This window comes from Haliotis asinina, chromosome 3 (assembly GCF_037392515.1).
Source record: "Haliotis asinina isolate JCU_RB_2024 chromosome 3, JCU_Hal_asi_v2, whole genome shotgun sequence".
Lineage (NCBI taxonomy): Eukaryota > Metazoa > Mollusca > Gastropoda > Lepetellida > Haliotidae > Haliotis > Haliotis asinina.
This window is the reverse complement of record NC_090282.1, coordinates 27810705-27834014: the sequence shown is the minus strand read 5'-3', so window position 1 is coordinate 27834014 and position 23310 is coordinate 27810705. Positions and strand designations below refer to the sequence as shown.

The 23310-nt window shown below is 37.8% G+C and overlaps 2 protein-coding genes across 2 annotated transcripts in view; one reads left to right on the top strand and one right to left on the bottom strand.

Moving 5' to 3' along the window:
- LOC137277762 (F-box/WD repeat-containing protein 5-like) overlaps nucleotides 1-23310 on the top strand; it is a 424418-nt gene that overhangs the window by 125583 nt on the left and 275525 nt on the right. The gene's annotated exons all lie outside the window — the stretch shown is intronic.
- On the bottom strand, nucleotides 18557-23296 carry LOC137277757 (U6 snRNA-associated Sm-like protein LSm6). The gene is made up of 4 exons (XM_067809675.1): nucleotides 23197-23296; nucleotides 21311-21411; nucleotides 20168-20281; nucleotides 18557-18950 (listed from the first exon to the last, which is right to left on the bottom strand). Exons 2-4 carry the CDS (start codon nucleotides 21399-21401, stop codon nucleotides 18916-18918), a joined length of 240 nt encoding a protein of 79 aa, XP_067665776.1. The 5' UTR covers nucleotides 21402-21411; nucleotides 23197-23296; the 3' UTR covers nucleotides 18557-18915.

Sequence of the window (23310 nt, the reverse complement as noted above, 5' to 3'; positions counted from 1 at the left end):
CCTTTTCGTTTCAAGTTACCCTTTTAGAACAAGATACCATCAATATCAAAACCTGAATGAACTAATCCAGGTACTGTACGTCGCCACTCGCCACTCGCCACACTCCGAGGTACTTATATTTAGGAACTATTTGTAACTGAAACCCATTGCAATGCCATCTCTCTGTCATCTCAGTCTTGGTCTTGTCTTTATTCACTGTCATTCCAAACTTGCTGTAGAATTCAGTTAGAAGGTCAATCTGTTGTTATACTCTTAACACAGAGTTAGCTGTATTAACGCTGCCGTATGCGAAAAGTAATGATGTTAAGTTGTTCAGATCTCACTGACGAATATCCCTCTGCATTCCGACTGCTTCATCATATTGATATATTCATTAAGAAATAGAACAAATAATGTTGGACTAACCATACAGCCTTGTCGTGTTCCAACAGAACTACTGAAATATTCACTCACTCCACTGTAAGTGTTAACGGATGATCAAAGTTTTGACTACATTGATTCGAGAGTGTTAAATGCCTGTCCATTTATTCCATTCTTCTTACGAACATAAATTAAAAGGAAATGCTGCATCGAGTCGCAGGCGTTAGAGAAGTCTATGAAGGCTGAATACATCCTGCCTTTTTTTCTTGGAAAGATACTTCTGTACAATGGATTGTAGGATAAAAATGCTGTCTGTAGTTGAATAGCCAGTTCTGTCGCCTGCTTGTTCCTTATGTAGTTTGCTGTTTAATTCAGCCCAAATTGTAATCCTCTGATTTAATATTTTTGTAAATAGTTTCCCTAAAACATTAAGTAGACCAATTACTCTGTAGTTGTTGGGCTCCCGAAGGTCACCACCTTTATGTAGGGGATGTATTATTCCATCATTCCAAACATGTGGAAAATGTCCAGAGTCCAAAACCTTATTGTATATGATCAATAGATACAAAGATTAGAGTTCTTGATCATTTCAATGACAATACCATGTGGTCCAGACGCCCTTTCAATTTGAAATTTAGAATCTCACACTCAGTTATTTCATTGTACAATTTATCAACATACTAGTAGTCGTCATTATCCTCCAAAACTTTTAGGTCTGAAAATGTTTCATTCACTCATCTGTTGTGGTATTTGACACACCTGTAGATCGTCTAGTTAAACGTCTAATTCTAACTTTGTCACATACATCGTTTGTTTTGCTTTCTTCACGTGGTTTTCCTTTCAGATGACATGTAGTTTCAAGCCTGCTTTTGGCCATGCGATAAGCTTGAAGATCGTCACTATGTCGTCACTATTGTCGGACAGGCGACTATGCTTGTCGTAAGAGGCGACTAACGGGATCGGGTGGTCAGGCTTGCTGACTTGGTTGACACATGTCATCGGTTCCAAATTGCGCAGATCGATGCTCATGTTGTTGATCACTGGATTGTCTGGTCCAGACTCGTTTAATTTGCAGACCGCCGCCATATAGCTGGAATATTGCTGGAATATTGCTGAGTGTGGCGTAAAACTAAACTCACTCACTCACTCACTATTGTCGGTTGTTCTATGAATGTCCAGAAGAGTGCATTTCTCTGTTTTTAATGTCTCACATTCGATGTCCCACCAAAAAGGTTTTTTTGATGTATACGTGAATTCCTTTCACCTAAAACATCCTCCACAATGTTGGGGAACCCCAATGAGAATATCAAGTGCTTGTTCAACACTAGTTTCCAGAGCATGAAGCATTTCAGTTAACTGTCTGCATACATCAGTGGTATTGAGTGATTCCATGAAAGTAGAAATACGTTCAGATCATATGGTATATAGATCTCTTATATGTTTCTTACTGGGATATGTATATCAGCAATATATATATATGTGTGTGTGTGTGTGTGTGTGTGTGTGTGTGTGTGTGTGTGTGTGTGTGTGTGTGTGTGTGTGTGTGTGTGTGTGTGTGTGTGTGTGTGTGTGTGTACTATCCCAGCAAGAAACATATAAGCGATCTATTAATTGCTTATTGTGTCCAGGCAATCGTCAAAATATGTAACAAAAGTGTTTAATATGTATCATGATTTTACACAACTGCCAAAGTGAAAAAATCGATTTTACCTGAAAATGTTGATTTTGATGAGATTTCTGATTGACAAGGATTAGAAAGGCATCACCATAACGCAACAGAAATCAGCTAGTTGAAAGTGTGCAGCAAACAGCATTCACTGTCTAGTAATAAAAACTGTCAGAAATTGGCATTCGTTTTGAAGGTGTTTCAAGGTCAAATCACTACGTCACTTCTTGACTCTGCGACACGGAGGACATATCATGGCTTGCAGCTCGATGCAACCAAACAGGTATAACAAATGACTGTCTCCGTACATCCGGGTAACCCACTTGCGTGATCTTACTACCACGGGTTAGAGCACAGCGGCCAGGGTGCCTGGACTTCAGAGGAAATCCGGTCAAACTGTACGGAACAGGTTGAAAGAAATTGGTCTGAGAGCCAGGAAACCTGACGTCGGGGTCGTGCTACGTCGTCACCATCACGATCAACGTCTCCGTTTTTCTTAAAGTATCCACTTAGTTGTATAGACATTACTTTTTTCTAAACTGGTGTAAAGGTTCTTGCACTAAAGTCTATTAGTGGACGAGTTATACATGGTTTAAAATACAACATTTCTGCAACAGATTTCTCTCCTATGCGTTAAAAAACTTTGTTTTGGATAGTATATGTGTAATGCCCCTTATTATTTAAAAGGCTTTAAAATGATGTGGATATGACATGTTCTGCACACTCGAACAGTGATATTCCAAGGTTGTTAACTACTGTGTCTTTGGAATTTCTCTTCAAGCCAAAGTTCCCAAGGGAGATAATCAGATGTATCATCAACTATATAGTCCATTTCTTCATTGCCAATTTTTGTATCAAAATCTGCAAAGAACAGTTCAATGTCGCAGTGCTGAACCACAGCAGTGCCTAAACCATTTTCCAATTCGATAATACCATTACTTTCTTCTCTGTCCAAATAGCATTTTGAGCTCTTTGCGAATACAAAACAACAAAGGTTTTCCAAATACTGTATGACTCTGGTCAAGTAACAAACACAATTGGTTTCATCAAAACATACTCCTCCTAAAGGTTGATTAAGGCATCTTCGCACATACACATATATTTCTCCAGGCTTTCTTCCATATAGTTGACTGCACGTTCATGTGATAGTGAAAAACAGTGATGATCGCTGAAAATACCTGAGAACTCACACATACTTTCAGACCACACTTCGATCAAACATATGATATCAGCATTCAGATTTTTCTTAAACCACAAATATGACTGATATATGATGACTGACTGTTTGTCCACACTTTCTTTGAAAACGTCGTAAGTGAACTCCTTGTCTCCTAAATGTAACTTGTCAAATCAAAGACTCACACTTTTCTCACTGTTCTCAACCATCAGTGGCACAAAATTTCTTCTCACGTCACGAACTCTGGTACTTAAATCCTCAGAAACACGAACATCGGACTTAACGTTCTTCTTGCGTCCCTCCTTCGATTTCTGACGTGCTGCAGTCGGTATATTCTGTTTATCCTTCCAGCTGGAGAATCCGACAATGACTGACCTCCTCTTCCCTTGCTTTCTTCTGGCCCATCCTGTGAGCTCGTTCTGTAGGTACAGGCGTCATCTGTCTGGTCAACACCAAAGTTGTCGTTGATTTCTTTCCTCACAGCGTTATCACATTACACTATAATTTGATATACTCTGAAAAAGAGGCAAAAGTGTATACTTAATGTGTCATAAATAATTAAAATACAGTACATGTAATAAATTGTTCAAACTTGGCACAAGTCATTGTCGATGACCGATGCACATCATGGCGTACATGAAACAATCCAATGCCAAGTTGAGCTCAAATCTTGTCAATATCTTGGATGGTTCCATCGAAAGTCCAGGACTGTCCCATGGAACCAATCAGATTACAAATGGGGAGTGTTCATCCTCTCTTCAAGCATCGCTTGTGCCAACTGTTCTATGGTTCTTGTTGATGTGACAGAAGACATTGATCATGAGCCTCCCACAGATGTTCGATGCAGTTTAGATCTCCCAGATCGTAGATATTGTGACTCTTCAAAACTATTGTTGCCAGTCATCCCCTCAATCGACCGACTGTTGTCATGCTGCAAAATGACGTTTGCTTGTTGGATGTGTTGCTGAAGGATTTCATGTGTGTAACTATGTGCCGTTAACTTGTGCTTGTTCCACAATCAAACTTGTTCTACAATTAGGGGTATCATTCCACCCCAGCTACCAAACCTGTTCTGTTCCTGTGTGCATTTTCGACCTTAACGTTCTCAAACGCGCCTCTCACTAAACTGTAAACTTGAGCTTGCATACAAAATCTGAAAGGACAACAGTACATCACTGATGTCCTAGACAGTTGTTTGTACCACATTTCTATTGCCATCCTCTAAACACAGGGACGACAATGTTAGACAACCTCGTGATCAAGTCGTCGATGATTCCGTACGTCCCCAGACGGTATAGCAACTCTGTGAAAACACATCTTACTGTAAGATGCATGAATCCTCATTCGTTCATTCATTCATTCATTCATTCATTCGACACAGTGATAACATATCTTCTTGCAGCAGAACTGGCATGCCTGGCACTTATCATGTACAGTAACTCATCTCTGGTAGGGCTAAGTGAGGGCATGAGTGACAACCTGCGACAATGTTTGGCACGAATCCAGAAGGTATGAGGTTATCTTTCACCTTATCTGATACAACTGGACAAACATTCTAGTATGATTTCATCATCCAAACATGACGTTTTCAAACGTTGATAACGCCCCAAGTTCACCCATTTTGTCAGGGAACATTCACAAAGATATGTGGCGCTCAGACAATCCAAAAGACAAATGAAAACCTTGTAGAATTTCTTCCCAAGAAAACCAAAGATGTTGTTTCTATAAGGTGACATGTGGAATGTATATCGTACTCAGAGACTGAAATGTTTAGTCTCTGACTGTATATTATCTGGACAGTAACAAATAAACCCATTTAAATTGAAAAGGAGCCCAGTGAGATGGGATATTCAGAACCTGGGGACTCGAGGGCGTCATTTCGGGCTTAAGAAAAGCAGGGATGGCTAGATAATAGTGTAAATAACTAGGTTCAGGGACTATTAAGGACCTAATCGCCGACTTTCGTATACACAAAAGTAGTTTTTCTATGTTCGTATTTTACTGAAAGCTTCAACGTATGTGTATTCATCGCAGACAAATCAAAGAGTTAAAACTTGTCCCCTAACAAAGGCACCAGTAGAAATTGGGTGAAACCAATATCAGCCCAAATCTACATGCAGCATCTTAGATGATCTCTTACTGACAGTTCCACTTGTCCACACAATCAAAATATTTCTTGTTGGTCGAACTTTTGTAGCAGCGGTAGCATTAACATCAGGAAACAGGACGGTGATTGTGAGAAACAGCAGCAAGACCATTACAGTCACTGTAGCATATCCAACCGCCATCTGATGAATCTGCAAATTTAACCTTTAGCCTGCTGAATTAATTTCAGCATAAGGCGCTAATAAGAGGGTGGGTGATTTCAAACACTCAGTGCGTCACTAAATAAGGGACAACTGAAAACATATTCAGCTCATTAATACTACATACAAAATAAACATTATTATAAAAAAATATCCAGGTAATTTCAAACGTACAGATATTAATTACAAGACAAACATAAATATAGTAAATTTTCCTGAATTTACCTGAATTACTCAATTGGTAGCCGGATGCGTTTTATACTAGGAACCGTATAAATTGTCCAATTATCGCAAACCGATTTCAATATTCGTATTACTGATATTTCATAAGTATCTGACTTTAATTTCGTATATTTGTATCGGCAAATATCCGCGCGACGACAAATTAAAAAATAATTCTGAAAAAAAATAATCGAAAACGTTCGTCGTAAACAAATAACATTTTCGATGTCATAACAGGTCTTACTGAAATGGCACTATTACGTTTATTTAAACGTGTCATGTAATGAAAATAGCAGAATAAAATACATGATTCATAAGCATTCATGAGTGCAAATATCAAGTTTTATGGTTAATTAATTTTTGCACAAACCCACAAAAAGACGGTGTTAAATCGTGTTACGCATACTAAAAACATGGCGCGCTTCGTCGAACTCCTACATAAAATATAGCATTTTTGGTCAGAAGAAAGATTACAGAACTCTTCTGTGTAAGACCTGGTGAAAGAGGGAGAATTTCTCATTCTACAAGTGTTCCATGTATCATTTTCCGTTTAGTATGACGAAAGACGGACGAAAATTAAGATCGTGAAATCTAACTTGTTTTCTAGTAAGTGCAAAGGTCACCGGATGTGATGTCACAGACGGGGATTGCCTGATGAAATTCATTCGGTATTGAATATGAACAGAAAAGTTGGAGATATTTCGTCTGAATTTAGCACAAATAACTGTTTAAAGTGACTAATCAGAGCTCATAGAATTTTCTTGGTGTATGTTTGACTATATAATTCGCACATAGCCGAACCAGTTTGACCTTGTATGCTCCCGTGACCCGGAAACAGTAGTCGATCAACACTGCAGATGCAAGTTTTTCAGTATCTTTTATTTGAATTTTTGTTCATATTAGGCACATTACTTTATTGTCCACTGAATATAAAGATAGCAAAGATATAATTGTGATGCATGTTGATCCCAGCTTATTCTTTTTTTCACATGGTCCAACACAGAAACGTGTACAAACATCATTCTCAACAACAGGTGCGCGGATATGGGCGTGGCATTTGTGTTTCAAAATAACATTCATGCTTTTCTTTTTATGACGATGTAGTGTAGTAAGAACTGCAGTATACATGTTTTATAAACAAAAATATATTTTCAGTTATAGTTTCACATGATATCGGAGGTGATTTGATAAAAATTGCGTTTATATTACATGATTGGGAAAGTTATATGTCTCACTTTAGAACAAGTTGAATTACATTCATAATTTTATGCAATGAATTAACGTTCTTGATGAATAATTATGATAGATTTGTCAATGCTTTATGTTTCATAACTGGTTACAACTTTAAATCTTTTCATATACTTTAATATGTTAAATGATATTAATAATATGACAATTATTTTTCTCTCTCAAACAGACAAGGGCAAAGACACTTAAAATCTGTTAATGCATTAGCAACGTGTAAATAACCAAATTTTAATTAATGTCTTTCAGTAATGTGGAAAGCTGACAGTTTTGCACAATTTTTTATTACAACTACATGTATGCCATAAAATATATGGATAGATGTTACAAATTATTTTGTGTATTTTATTTCTTCATAATATCGTGCCAAAATGTATATCAAATACAAATGGGTGATGAGTTATTTTTGTTTTCAACAGTACCACTTTGTTTGCTGAATTATTTTGAATCGCACGTGACAAATAATGTCAATTATGTTGTTGAAGTAACAGTACATGTAAATTTATCAGAAAATGTTATCATTTGATAAAAAAGAAACCATATACATATAAGAAGTTATATTGTCTCTGGTGAAAGTAAACAGGCTTCATATTCTGTAAATATATATTATTCTACCTTATTGTCTTTTCCTGGGTTTAGGAGCAATGTCGCAATATGAAATGGGTCTAATGAACTTTCAAGGATTGTTTCTGTTTGCTGAAGTGTCTGATGGTGATATACTCCAATTATTTAGTGTTCAATAGCCTAAACCATCATGAAACAAGAAACATGAAGAACGGCCTTCCTTGAATAACAAAATGCCAAGGACTGAGCAGTCTTCCGTTAAAGATCTGGAAGCATTTGATATATATGTCTTTGCCATATACACATGGCAATGAAAAAAATCCAAATTGAAATCTTAAAGAATAGCTCCAAACTGGACAACAAAACCACCCACTGCAGAGCTCAGTATTAGGAAAAAAGAAATTTACTTGCCACCACATGATTACCTTGATGCCAAAGACTAACATAGGTTGCACCTCCTACTCAACACTTAATTATCTAGCTGTCACTTGTAGTTTTGACATTCCATATTCAAAACATCACTACAACAAAATTATTCTAGGTCTGGTATGATAATTTCATATTACTTCATGAAATTTCATCACAAGAAAAAAATGAGTCTGTCTTTCGATCACTGTCAGTGTAATCACTGCTCCAAGAGTTTGGATCATCAGTCTGTTTCCCAGATGAAGTCTGTTTTAACAGTAAAATATGAACATAGACAGTGTGCAAGTAGGTAAAAAGTATGGCCATAAACATGAGGTACATTTTGCAGTTCAGATTGCACTAGTGCAATATCTAAAAGCTGTATGGAACCACGGACTGAGCCACATGACATGATTTTTTTATACAAATATGCACACACGTCAAACAATTTGATCTGAAACATTACCTGCATTATACTAGGCAGAATTAACTTCGAAAGCTCTGCTGTTTGGAGTAACAAAATAATTTCAATTTTGCTCCAAATTCGTGAACAAAAGATGTGATGTTTAGCTGTTTTAATGTCTAAAATAAATACTGATTCACAAAGGCGATGACAGTTGTTTTCTAAGCAGTAATTAATTTGTATGACATACATTTACTGTACGTTACATTCTCACACTAGCTCTGGTTTCGTTCGTTTCTGCAAAAGGAAAAATGATTTTTTTATATGACATCTTCAATCATCAAAATTGTACTTCTTGTAGCGATATACACAGAAGAATATTCTGTTATTGTTACGACACACTGACAATTTATATGTCTCCCCGTGTCAGAACATTCTTTGAAAAAAATAGACCGCGAAAATCATCGACTTCGGATTTGCTAAACTAAAGATCAACACATCGACGGCTAACTTCAGGAGAAATACTACAACACAAGCAACAAATGACAACTGCTATTGAACACAACTAACAGTAAATGACTGAGGATGACTGAAAGGTAATTCTGGTGTATAGTATGGATCTTACGGGAATTTGAATCAGTTTAGAAAATGTATCAATGGTCGTTTTCCAACTCGTTCACATTTTACTTCCACGAGTGCCATGCTGTGTACGTGCTTCCGGTTTCATCAAGGGTGGGTACAATTACAAATATTGTGATACCGTTTCATGATCTGCATTATATAGGTATTGAGTCGTTTTCTTTCAATGTGTATGTGTTCAAATTCTGCTTATGAACGCATATTTTCAAACATCCTTCGTATCTTGTCACTTAGAAAGACCGCGAGTTTGGCCACGCCCTTTCGGGTCACCAACGGCTGTCAACTTTGTGAATGTTGGAAGGTTTATCAAACCAAATCAAAATAAAATCGCTAAATCTGGTAATTTCTGTGCAGAGGCAATAACATTTACCTATGCACACCGTGTAATTAATTCCAGATAAAATAATTGGATATGTCAAAAGGATGGCACATTTTCTTCGGCATCACGATACATGTGGAGTTGTTTGTTTACCGCCGTTGCCATGATCGTTTCTATTCGTCCAATCGATGATATAACATTGAGATTGGTTTTGTTTATATTTATTTGAGCCGAAAGTTACTAATTTTTAGATAATGGGAAACTTATGAGCTTTCTCTTCGTCAAGGAACAAAAAATATCGACTAAACTATCAAAAAATATTTCATTATGAAGAAAATATTAGACTGGGTACCACACGGCGTGGTGCGCTGGAAGTCAACAATGGCCGTTATTTTCGACTGCGTGCCGAGAAATTCGGCGATCTCATTTTTAATTCGCGGGCGTTTCGTTTTAAGGTATATAAACGTATTGAACATTACATATTTAAATAGGTGAGAATTAGCACATTCCATACATAATTCATTATGACACGTAAATCCGACTCGTTGAATAATTATTGCAAGTTTTATTTGGAGATGTCATTATCCTGCACTCCTGTCGAATGGGTTCGACGGTAGCATTGAGAGGATTAAAGAGGGTATCTGTTTAACCGCCATTTTAAAAATTTGTGAATGATAAGTAAGAACGATTCGTTATAGATGACAATTTAACTTCTTCACTATATATAATGGTAAGTTTCGGTGTGGATTCTTATACCATTGTCAAGCAAGAGTAAAGCACTACGACACAGAACGGAGAACGGACTTACTCATAGGGATTAACAACAACAATGGTTGAGGCTGATGGCTTTGGTGTTTCGACGTTGCTGACTTCTTTCCATTACTTTCTTATTAAAGAGCTTGTTTCTACGTTCAGTGCGAGAAACCACCGAACAAAGTACTTTTTGCAGAGAGTGGGAAATAACAAATGCCAGTTGACTCTGTTCAAGAGTTTCCTCATTCAAATTACACTGGAATATGGCGAACTTCTCTTTTTAAAAACAAAATTTTATTCGGCTTCACACTTTAGAGTGTATCAAACTTATCACCTACGAAAAGTGGATATCTGCTGCATGATAAAAATGGCGCAAAAACACATGCGAAATATAAATAAATGAAGAACAGACAGAGTTGTTCTAGTAAACAACCTTACTGTATAATACCAGGGATACTCTATAACAGGGATTGGTCACTCGCTAGCTTTCCTTACCATTTGTACTAATTAACGTGTGCCTCGTCATGCTCCACTGCACACGTCGACTTGGTTTGTTCTCAGCGCAAATCGGCTGCGGTTAACAGTATTTCAACCAGTTTACTGTCGGAAACTCTCGGCATCTCCCGGAGTAATACTCGGTAAATTGGAGTAGGCTCCCCTGAATGTTGTCACAACAAGCTGGTTACACTTCCTGTCGCCGAATGATGCATGTGTGGATTTATGAGAGGACTTGAGAATGTGTTTACACATTGCCTTGTTCAAAGACTCTCTGTTTATGTGACAATTTTGATACAGCGTTCGAAACGATCGCCAGCCCAGAGGCCCAGCGTCGGTTGTTAATGTATCAGGCCAACAGTTTCAGTTATCTGCAGGCCCATGTGGTCTTCTGTCAATTAGATCTCATTTCTTTTCAACTAGCATCGTGCCCATAATTTGTATTAATGTTCAGGAATTATCCTTGATCCCTCATGTTAGGATAACTTCCAGTTTCACTTCATAGTATTATATATTCAGTGCCGCATAGGAATGTCAGCAGTCTATAACTAATGTAAACTTCTCTGTGCTCCATACACTTCACTAATGGATTTTGTAGGGACTGTGAAACTCTCTACAATGAAGACTATTTTGTTTTTATTGGTTTGATTTCAACAAAATGGGTATGCAGACTTTAAAGACTGCAAGTGGCAGCAAGCCCTGATGGCCAAATGGCAAACTAAAGGTTGTTATGTTATTATATGTATTTGAAATGACCTGCTACACAATTAAAATGTCTCATTATGTTTCAGTGGTTTTCTGTTTGTGTGGAATGCTTAGGCTGCATAAAAATATGTTTTTCAGGCACATTCTTTTCAAAAGTGACGAGTAAGACTTTGATTTTTAATTTTTGATAGAAAAAATGTGACGAGGGAGGAACACATTTTTATTTCTTTTTCCTTCAGGAATACAGTTTGGAAAGTTAAGCACATGTTAATGAGTTGTAGATTCAGTCACTCTCATTCTTACAGACACTCAGTCTATAATGGACAAATGGACGGTCGTGGCAAAGTCGAAATTATTTTTTTTTAAGAGGGCAGTTAATGAAGATGACCAGATGTCTTCCTGCATGTGCGCAATTGCATGGATACTGACAGAATGTCAACTGACACAGTCACTCCCCCCTAAAAAAACAGACAGTTTAAAACCATCACAAAGCGTTAAAAAGTCCTTTGCAGTTTTGTCAAATATCAACAATAGTTTCAGAACTAAAACATTCAAGCATCAAAGGCATCCATGGCAGATTAGAACAGATCAGATATGTCATACCTCACACTTTCACCAGATAGAATATTCCCCTCAATACTTAGAGGTGTATTTGAAAGAAATGAATTTTAGGACGACTAAACACATTAGTAGTAATGAGTGATCAGATCAGATCAACGATATGTCATATTTTTCACACACATGAAATACTTGTGACTGTATACACCCTACCAATTTTTTTATTTTTTTATTTTTTTTTTTTAATTCATAAAATCATCACTATTACTTCCAAACAGACCCGTGAAGGTCCCGGGGTAGAATAGGCCTTCAGCAACCCATGCTTGCCATAAAAGGTGACTAGGCTTGTCGTAAGAGGCGACTAACGGGATCGGGTGGTCAGACTAGCTGACTTGGTTGACACATGTCATCGGTTCCCCATTGCGCAGATCGATGCTCATGTTGTTGATCACTGGATTGTCTGGTTCAGACTCGATTATTTACAGACCGTCGCCATATAGCTGGAATATTGCTAAGTGCAACGTAAAACTAAACTCACACACTCACTCACTCACTCCCAAACACCTCTCACCAGATGGAACTTTTTTCCCTAACAGAAATTAAAGGTGTGTGTGAAAGAAGTTTTTTGAGCAATAACTAGAAACACTCAAAAAATGCTGTGTAGTATTTCAATGGCGGATCAGAACAGATCAGCGAGATGACACGTTTTTCACACACCTCAAATAAATCCTAACAATATGTTTAGATTATCAAATTATAAACATTACCTGCAAACACCTTTCGGGTCATTGTATATTCCCCTCATAAATATTTAAGGTGCATGTGAAAGAGGTTTTGGAGCAATAACTAGAAACACTCAAAGTTATACTATTTCAATGGCGGATCAGAACAGATCCGCGAGATGGCACATTTTTCAACACCTCAAAAACACCCTACCGATTTTTTTTAAATTATAAAATTAGCACTATTACTTCCAAACACCTTTCACTAGATGGTATGTTCCCCTAATGGAAATTAAAGGTGTATGTGAATGAAGTTTTTGAAGCTGAAACAAAAGCACTCAAACAACGCCCTGCAATATTTCAATGGCGGATCGGATCAGGTCGGCGAGATGGCACATATTTCACACACCTCAAGTACGTCCTAACAATTTATTTTAGATTATGAAACTATCACTATTACCAGCAAACACCTTTCGCCTGATGGTAAATTCCCCTCATAAAAATTAAAGGTGTATGTGAAAGACGGTGTTGAGCAATATCTAGACACACTTCAAACAACGGCGTGTAGTATTTCAATGGCGCATCAGATCAGATCGGCGATCTGCCACATTTTTCACACCCCCCAATTAAACCCCAACATGTTTTTAAGTCACAAAACTATCACTATTGCTTGCAGATACCTTTCAACTAAAGGTATAATTTCCTGCTAAAACATAAAGGAATGTGTGAAAGAAGCTTTTATTGACGAAACTCAGTCTATCTTCGCTGTGTACCGATAATTGAAGCCAGAGAGTTACAAGATGCCGACATGAAACTTAACTACAAACATATTTTCTTATACTGACACTAATTACAAATATGTGACTAGAACTGAAGTAACAGAACAGGTGACTTATGTTCTACGTGTAGGATCCGAGTTGTCACAACACTCAGCGAATGTAATCAGCTGTTGAAAATGAACCGAGCTCAATCTTTAATACTAAGCTGCCGCCATATTGTCTCCACTGGTCACGTGACAAAGCGAGACATACGTTCAGCGGTTTTTCGAGGAGTTTCCACTCCCCTCTCTATATAGGCTCCCTGATAATACACAATAAAGTAGCACACTTACAGGGATAAGCTCATTTATATATCAGGCTTTACTGCAAACAGAAATCAGTTTCATTCAAACTCAAACGAATGATATTTACGTTTTCCACATATATATTCGTAAGTGAAATATATTTATACGTACGTATGTCTGAACATATATTGAGTGAAAGCTGCTTATCCGATATAGAGATATGTGATATCATCAGTCTGCTATTATCAATAACAATAAATATATCTGTACATGATTCAGAAATAGAAACCAGACACATTAGGATATTTACCTTAATAATTTGTAAAATAGGTTAATGTTTTGCTTAAATTAACTAAGTCATCGTTGCGCCGGAGTGTGACCAAATTTGTTTGTAGTTGAATCGCGACACTTCCGATTATCAACATTACGACCATGAAATCGACAGCATCTGTGTAACATATCATCATTTGAGGTCAGATGTAACACATGTTATATCTGGGATTCCACTTTCTCGGCAAAGGGTTTAGGGTTGAGTATCATCCGGGATGCAGCAATGGCTGAGTGGGTTAGATTGCTGGCTTTGATGTAACCCGTTCAGCCAATGCTGACTCTGTGTGCTAGCGATAAGGAGAATAACGAATAACTCTGATAGCGAGGGTCAAACGCAGAAACATAATCTCTGAGAACCGGGAGAACCCACGAATATAGTTCTTTGCACGACGCCCCTCCAATCGCAATGCTGCATCTTTGAGAGTCCAAACTTCAAAGAAATCCTTGCAGAAATTCTGGGGATAGCCCACCAGTGGTCTATAACTCAAAATCACCAACACCAAGACATACTGTATTATATAGCAAAGATCCCGCCAGTGACAACATATACCGTGATACAACGTTGCTTGTCTTTTCGGGTTTATTGTTTGCTTGGCTGGTTTTCTTTGTTTTGTTTTGGTTTGGGGTTTTTTGGGTTTTTTTTTTTGGTTTTTGTTTTTGTTTTTGTTTTTTTTCCCGTGGAATTCTATTCTATCCCTGTTGTCTTATACTAAAGAATACCGCTTCAGAATGGAGGCAAGTAGATCGTTAACATTTAAAAAGTGTCACTTACAGAAGACTATTCCGGTATGAACCTGGCAACATGCCACGTAGCGTGGTTACGGAGTGATAAATGCGAGTGTAACAAATGCCGACAGAAGGAACGTGCTTGCAATTTCAACAAGGCGCCCCGGACAAAGCACAAACATATCACCCATACACATATCATTATATCATTGTTATTCATAATGAAAGCTCACTGGTATGGAGGATACAAATCTGGCTATTAAAACTCTAGTTTACAAAGAATCGTTTAAATGCGGTTTTTTACATAGAGCTATATACTGTATACACCGATTCATTAGTGGTATGTTGTGATGGCATACGTTTTACATTTGTCCTAAATTCTGAAAACACACCATTGCTGCAACCACACAGTGAAAGTTTGGCTCTCTAGGACATTCGGGTTCATTGTAAAATGCAACGCAGGGGAAGCTTTTTAAACCGGCATAAATTGATACTGAAGAATTAATCCGGTTTAGACAATATGCTGGATTGTAGAGCTGATGATAAATGTACAAGCCACGGATGGAACTGAGATTTTATACCAATGTTGACAACTTGCCGGATTAGACAGGTGCCGATTTAGGCAGCTTCCACTGTAGTTTCATTCCTATAGTGAATTAAGATGAGGAATCTGGTCAGAAGTTTCGAAACCGTGAGGATCTAGGATAGAACTGGTCAGCAGCAGCAGAAAGACAACACGCGGGATCAGGTGGTCAGACTCGCTGACTTTATTTACACACGTTCAGGGGTGTGTGTTAATCTATGCGTGATGACAACAGTGATCACAGTGGACATCGCATGTGCAATCCGGCCATTGCATGCTTAAAACAATCATATTATCGTATCCCAGTTGCGTAGATCCATGCTCATACTGTTGGCCACTGGATTATCTAGTCCAGATTCGATATGTATGGACCGTCGCCAAATAGCTGGACTATTGAGGAGTTGGCGTTAAACAACAGACAAGCAGATCAATCTTGAAGATGGATTTGCAGAAAACATGTTTTACAATGTGTTGTGGCTTTCATGGTAACAGACCACACGGATCGGCAACACGTAAACATGTTCTAGCAGTAACCTTCACGACAGTAAACCCGTGAAGATCAAGGTTAGAATCGATCTCCAGTAACCTTTTGTCGTAAGAGGAAACTAACGGGATCGTGTGGTCAGGCTCGCTGACTTGGTTGACGCATCTTGTCGCATCCCAGTTGCGTATGTCGATGCTCATGCTGTTGATCACTGGATTGTCGGGTTCATACTCGATTATATACAGATCGCCGCCACGTAGCTGGAAGAGTACTGACTGCAGCGTAAAACTGACTCACGACAATACATTCACGAGATATTCATATCCGTCTGTTTACCTGCGAAAAGGATTCAACAGCCCGCAGAATCCCCGGGCCCAAGTGCACAAAGCGGTGTTAGGGCTGTGTATACGGAATTTGGGGATAAACGGTCAGATCCCTGGACCTAGGCCTTGAACATTTGAGAGGATACTGACACGTCCAGTTGCATACTTCCAGTTGTGCTGACAAATCAACTGCACACCTGGCATGGTAAGGGCATGTACCTGTTTCAGGTTTCGACACTGGAGGCTAGTCCAGGTGTTACAGCATCATATAGTGAAATTCCCATAAACTTGCATGTTAATGGGGTGTCATTCGACAACATATCAGCGACAGGATGAAAGGAAACTATGGCACATAAATGGAGATGATTTGAAACATGTTTGGAAAATATCAAAATATAATTACTTCTACTTAATTTATGAAAATTACACATACAATAGTCAGTTAACAAGTGAGTATATGCCAGTTTCAATAATGATGATTCAATTATGGCCCACTTGAGTGTGATGACAAGGATGATGGACTTCATGCTATATGTATACACTTCAGATGGAACGTTGCTCTGAAGTTTCGCTCCGAATTTCACCCCTACTGTGTCTAGACGTGGTCAAGATCGAGAACCACATCCCACATCTTGGTGTCGTCGATGAAGCGCCGTTTTCAAGCTTGTGATACTTTTGACCATCATCCCCGATACTCATTGGTCCCACTTTCAACCTGATGTTTAGGGACGTGTGTTGAAACTGACATGTTCATGGACATCAAAATATTGTTATTGTTGTTTCAAATAACTCCTTGTCTTTGAACACCATGGTATGCCTCCAAAGTTACGCACACGAAACTTTTCTCCTGTAGATTTGTTTGTAACATGGAACAGCAGTTAACGGAAACCCAGTCAAGGCAAGGAGGAACCTATATAGACATCTAAAGGAGAGCGACATAGAGTTAAACACGTATACATTGGACCTTCAATATTATCAAACAGGTCTTGCCCCTTACACTGCATGTCATGAGCTACTTTAAGTAAGTCCCTGTTCAGACATTTGTGCACAGGTCCTGGTATGTGCCTTTTTATCATTATCTTGACATGGACTTTGATCTCTAAACAGATTATTTTCTGAAATGTGTTTTGAGATGTCTCAAAACCTTTCTTGCCTTGAACAATTTGACCCTTAAAAGGGTCAGACTTTGATATGTGTGTGAGGTGAGGGGTTGATTTGGTATGGAGACTTGCATGTACATTTTAGGGACAATACAAAGGGCGGTTCATTCTTTTGTGATACTCAAATCCTGTTTCATCTGGCAGCAGATTCAGCAAACTTATCTTATGCAAAGTCTCAGACGGGCTGACAGACCAGTGATTGAGACTATAATCCACAAACCATGACATGATGAAACACAATCCCTAGTAACAAATTAAAATCACTAGATCTATTCTATCCAAGTTTCCACAAGATCACTCTTGGGTCAGCTCGCATGTCCTACACCCACAGTATGGATTTTTGCTTACCGTTTCAATCACTGGATTTTCTGGTACAGATTTTGTAAAATACCTACTATACTTGTCACATAACTGGAACATTTCTGAATGTCACTTAATAAACAAACACACAATATTGTGTCTTATGTTTGATGATATATTCTCATGTATCACTGTATCCTAATGCCACATTGCTTTCCAAATCATACATGATCCTGTGAAGATACTGGTATGTATTTGTCTTCAGCAACCTATGCTTGTCCTAGTAGGCGACTAAAGGTTGACATGTCATCACATTCCAATTGCATAGATCAATGCTCATGATGTCAATCACTGGATTGTCTAGTCCAAACTTGATTATATGCAGATTTGTAGCTGGCATACATAGCTGGAATATTGATGAGTGCAGCTTAAAACAAGCAAACAAACCATCAAAACTACTTTTTCATGCCTCCAGAAAATATATTGGTCATTACAGTGAAACACTATCATTAGTTACAGAATCTGACCACTCCATACAAATTCTAATGATAGCACAAGGTACAAATTAAATTTCAAAATGAATGAGATGGTTCTTAAATATTTTCACACGAACATCACATACACAAGTCATTAAATCTTACATTTTGTCATTGAGATGGCTGTTTGTCTATGGATAGGCTTGGAACAGCATTCAAAATAATTGCTGGCCTGGAGGCCCTGCACCAGTTGTTACTGTATCAGACCAGCAGTTTCAATCATTTGCAGGCCCTTATTCCATATAATGACAGAATTAAGCAATGTAAAACTGTGTACAGGGTAGTCTATTTTGTTTTTATTGGTTTGACTTTAACAAACTGGACCTGCAGATTTCATCCAGGGCCTCTAGATATTTAAAGCCAGCAGGTCCTGATGGTCAACTGGCAAATTAAAGTATTGCAAACACTGGCCTCCTACTGTCCTTAGTTACATGTCCACAACCGTGATTCCTGAAGCTGTTTTCATCACAACTGTTTACTTCCTGCATGTAAACTAGAAGAAGACTCAGGAGAATAGTTCTTATTGTTGTTTTATTTCTGCTGATATTTTACGGACAAGGACATCATAATGTACAACAAAACATTTCAAAATGTCAGTACGATGGAACGACAATGTGTAGATTTAGGAACAAAAACATCCACTTTCCCTCTTGTTCAGTAAATGGGAGTTGATACATGATCGACGAGATGAACTGATACGCATTCATGATGTTCCATGGTCAACTCGTACACTACTAGCTGGACACCTACAGCTGAGGTGAACAGCACATGATCTGTCACAAGGAGCTTCCATGAGTTTTTGATTGCATGTGTGATGACTGGTTGAAGTGAGTTGTGATATCACTAGTAACACCACACGTGAAACCATTAGTTATATCCGTCTCTTCTGTGTGCTGATGTATAACACTGAAAAAAAAAGAAAGAAAATTCCATTTGACTCACACTTTTACCAAATACCTCAAGTATTATGTCAGCAATGTTAAGTCTAGATCCCTAGTGCAAAACTAGTTTCCTACAAACTGTAATTCCATTCCCAAATAGGTGAGTACAAACAAGAAACAAATGTGTCTGCCCTGTGGTAATATTGTCTGGTTTCATTTAGCATGTTTAGCAGACCAGTTGAGAAAAAACTGCTCAAAGGGTCTTTCTAATTGGACAAACAGTGTTGTCCTTGTGCAATGACATTCACCCTATCCATAGCATAACCACACGGGGAGGAAGTGGGTCCAAGCCTTAAGCTATATCCCAATGTTCAGCATGAGAAGGAAATGCACATGTTAGATAGCCATTATTCTGTAATGCAATCAAGGCCACCTACAATATTGAAGGAATATTGGGGCAAAAGACCATACATAAACATCCAACTTTTGGCATACTGCATGAAGAGTCTTAGTTAAAACCAATGGTATCACTTTGTTGTGTAACACGGTACTCAGCAATATTCCAGCTATATGATGGCAGTCTGTAAATAATCATGTCTAGACCTGTTACGACAAGCATGGTTTACTCAAGACAAACTCTAACCTGTATCTTCACAGTGAGTGAGTGAGTGAGTTTAGTTTCACACTGCACTCAGCAATATTCCAGGTATATGGCGGCAGTTTGTAAATAATCAAGTCTGGACCAGACAAACCTGTGATCAACAACATGAGCATCGATCTGCACAATTGGGGACTGATGGCATGTGTCAACCAAGTCAGTGAGCGTTACCACCCAATCCTATTAGTAGCCTCTTACGACAACCAGTATCGTCACAGATTCATGGTATCACATAATTTACTAAACTCACTATCACTATTTGGGTAAACAAGGGGATGTTTTTTAAGGGAAAGAAGGAACAGAAACATAGTATCACTGACAATATTAGGTTCATTACACATGTGACATGATCAATGACATTTACCACTGTTCAGTCATATTTTGCACTTTTTGATACAGAAAATATACATGTTTCATTCAGGGAAACAGTTTCAGAACTCCAGTTTTTTCTGATACAAGTTAAATGCAAAACTTTTAAAAGAAAATCCAATCAAAGTTGACAAGAAAACACTTCATTCTTGCTCAAAGAGCTGCCATTCATTCAATGGAAAGTAACCATTGTGTAGCATTCTTAAAGTTATTACCATTATTTCCTCTGATAAAAGCATCACCATATTTATTTTTCAACTGCCCATTGACATACTCCTCTGTCTGTTCCAAGGCAATGTTCATGTATCCATCCAAACAAGCCAACACTCCTGCAACACAACAAACATGAAAGTGATAATGTCTGACAAAATTAATCTTACATCACAGGTGGTGGAAAACTGACCTCATTGTAGCAAATATCAGCAAAATGTCTGAAACTGGAGGTGGAGGTCTTTGCAAAGGTGACTCTTACATGAATAACAGGAATGCAATTGAACTGTGAATCTCACTATGGGAAAATATTGTACTCTAGACACTGATTATTTCATGTTTACTTCTCCTCAAGGTAAAAGTGACTGATGTGGGTCTTATGCCACTTTTCACCGAATTACAGTAAAATTACTGTTAGCTTAATGCAGAGGAAAGCAAAGGTAGGGGCTGCATACAGAGATACCAACCCCAAAGTGTTACAAATAGATGTTTCAAAGATCAAAAGTAGTAGTTTGACCATTAAAATTAGTAGTCAACTAATTAGTTAAATCGCAAAGGTATTGAAATCAGTTTTAGCTTTCTGAAAGACAATTTCCCTAAAATTACATTTGTTACTTGCAATGATTCCAGTTCAAATATGTCATTCAATTTGATGAATGGAAGATAAGTCCAAAAATGAATTTAATCAACGAAAATATACTGGACAAAAATAGTTAGGGATATATGTAAATTTTGAAATTATGAATAATAATGTATTTATTCACTGTCATACTGATAAAATACAAATCATAAAAATACCAATCTTCCTAAGTTATTTTGTCCAGTATATACATTTTTGTCTATTATCCATATACAAATGAATTTTCTTCAAATATCCTAGAATTTCTAGTGCAATCATATTGGAGTGGTTTAGTAGCAACTATGATAAAGTCATAGAGGTTGGCATCCCTGTGCATACAATAACAACTTTCATGACCTCACAATGTGAGCATCTGCAAGTATCTGCACAGCTGTGATAAACTAAAGGTAGTTTTTGCAGTACCATGTGTGCAGACCGAACCTTGAAATCAATTTTCATATTCAAGCTTTCATCATTTTAAAATTAAACTAAAATCTACCACAACAACATCACTTCTATTTCTCCTCACCTCGATAATCAACGCCCGAGTTCAGCTTCACCATGACAGGGCGACCAATAATTTGCTTCAGGAACTCACTGGGTGTCTGCCTACGACTCATTGTCAATCAGCTGAAAAAGAGGTGCAACAATGTGATGGCTGAGCAAGTTTTACAGTATTACCTGTTGAGCAAGTTTCTGACCAGTTTCCCAAAACAACATACATCATCGTTTGAAATACCTGCATGTCCGAGCAAGTGTGATGGGTTATTTTCAAAATGGACTGCCAGATTCTCAAAATTGCCTGTCTGCCACCAAGCTAAAATTTAGACATGCCTAGTATGAAGATATTTTGTGCACAGGTAAGGTTTGGTGAGGACTGACAAATTTTACATCTTACCATTCTTATGGTCTGGCTGAAATGTTTGGCAGGTTTATATCCTGCATACAGGGGTATGGATGCTAATACGAGCTAGGATGGCACCATCCACATAACATATGTCAGGTTGTCTCATGTTAAAGGTCAATAGAATGCCAGTTAGCCTCTGAAATTAACATATTCAGTGTATGAAATGAGACAAAAACAACACCAGACATCAGGGCTGATAACTTCAAAATGTTACCAACCCAATATTGATTTAACCAGACTAGACAATCCACAGACAATAACTCAATTTTTCTTCATTTTTCTTCATGTGTATGAAATATGTTCTTTCAAATTTGAAGAAGACCATAGGGGTGGCTAGCTTTAAATTTTGACTGTCCATCAGAAATCTAGCCCATCTCAAGCAGTTGGACGGGCCTAATTTCATAGAGAGTACACTGACATATTTTACAGAAAATAAAACTTTATAAATACAAACATAAAGGAGCCAAGTGACTTTCTAGGGAAATCTAGACTTTCTTGGATATATTTGTTTCAGGGTCAGTGTGACAGACTAGCCAGGATGCTGACAGGACTCCTCATATATCATTGGTATCCTGAGTAGAAAGCACCTTTGGTTAAGTTGCTGACACTGGAATATACACCATTAACTCTATTCTATTAAACTACACCTATTTGCTTCAGCACACTGAGCATATATAGTTTGAATTTTCATATGGCTCACTACACCCATAAGTAGAGATGGGTCACAGGTTTTCAAACATCCTACATTTTAGTATTGGGTAAGAGTTCTGCCCGTACCTCTCTACCCCTTCCATCAAAAACCAAAATTACAAAATGACATGCATACCTCACCCAAAATATAACAGGTATAAAACAATCATTGTACTTATTACATTGTTGGAACATTACACCATTAAAATATTACACCAGGGAAGGAATTCACTTGAGGAAATTTACTCTGTAAAAAGAGCGGATTGTAGTGCTTATCCTGACTATAATGTGGCATGTTGCCTCACTGAAACATAGCAAAGTCTTGAATGATTGCTTGTGTTTTGGTTACAGATATCTTTTATAACCATGTTATATAATTGTACTTGCAGTTCTTGTAATTTGAAAGAGAAATGTTTCCTAAATTGTCTATAATATGAGGATACTTGTCTTAGAATTTAAAGTTTGAATGTGTTACCTAAAATGTTCAATTGTGTACATTTGTCTGCTTTTAACAACTTACGGTGCATAGTAAGAAATTAAGTGAGCATTATTTTGTGAAACCGCTTCAAAGACAGCCAAATAATGTCAGATTTGTTGTCATTTAACTGGATACACACAGCCGAAATGACAAAAACGTGATCGTCTGAAGTAAATCAAGTTCACATGTACATGTATCTAACCATTGTACGATACAAGTCGGTACATCACATGCACTTGTCTTGTGAAACATATAAACTTAGTTATCCGCGAAGTTAAGTAATCTAGTAGGTTGTTTTCCACATGTCACATAACAGTTGGGCTTTATCAACCTGCCTTACATGTCAGTCTAATAAGAGTGTTGTAGCTTTTCCTTTCTACAAACGAACCGGTCCTCTAAGCTCTCGCGAGATTTGGAGCAGGTGCTCGTTCAGCAAATGCATACCATGTGACTT

What these genes read in the sequence shown, in the direction of transcription:
- LOC137277757 (XM_067809675.1), bottom strand. Translation starts at nt 21,401, where the DNA reads ATGAGTCGTAGGCAGACACCCAGTGAGTTCCTGAAGCAAATTATTGGT. An exon ending in CTCGGGCGTTGATTATCGAG is followed by an intron (nt 20,282 to 21,310) that starts GTGAGGAGAAAT and finishes GTTGTGTTGCAG; the next exon opens with GAGTGTTGGCTTGTTTGGAT. An exon ending in TTTTATCAGAGGAAATAATG is followed by an intron (nt 18,951 to 20,167) that starts GTAATAACTTTA and finishes TTTTTTTTTCAG; the next exon opens with TGTTATACATCAGCACACAG.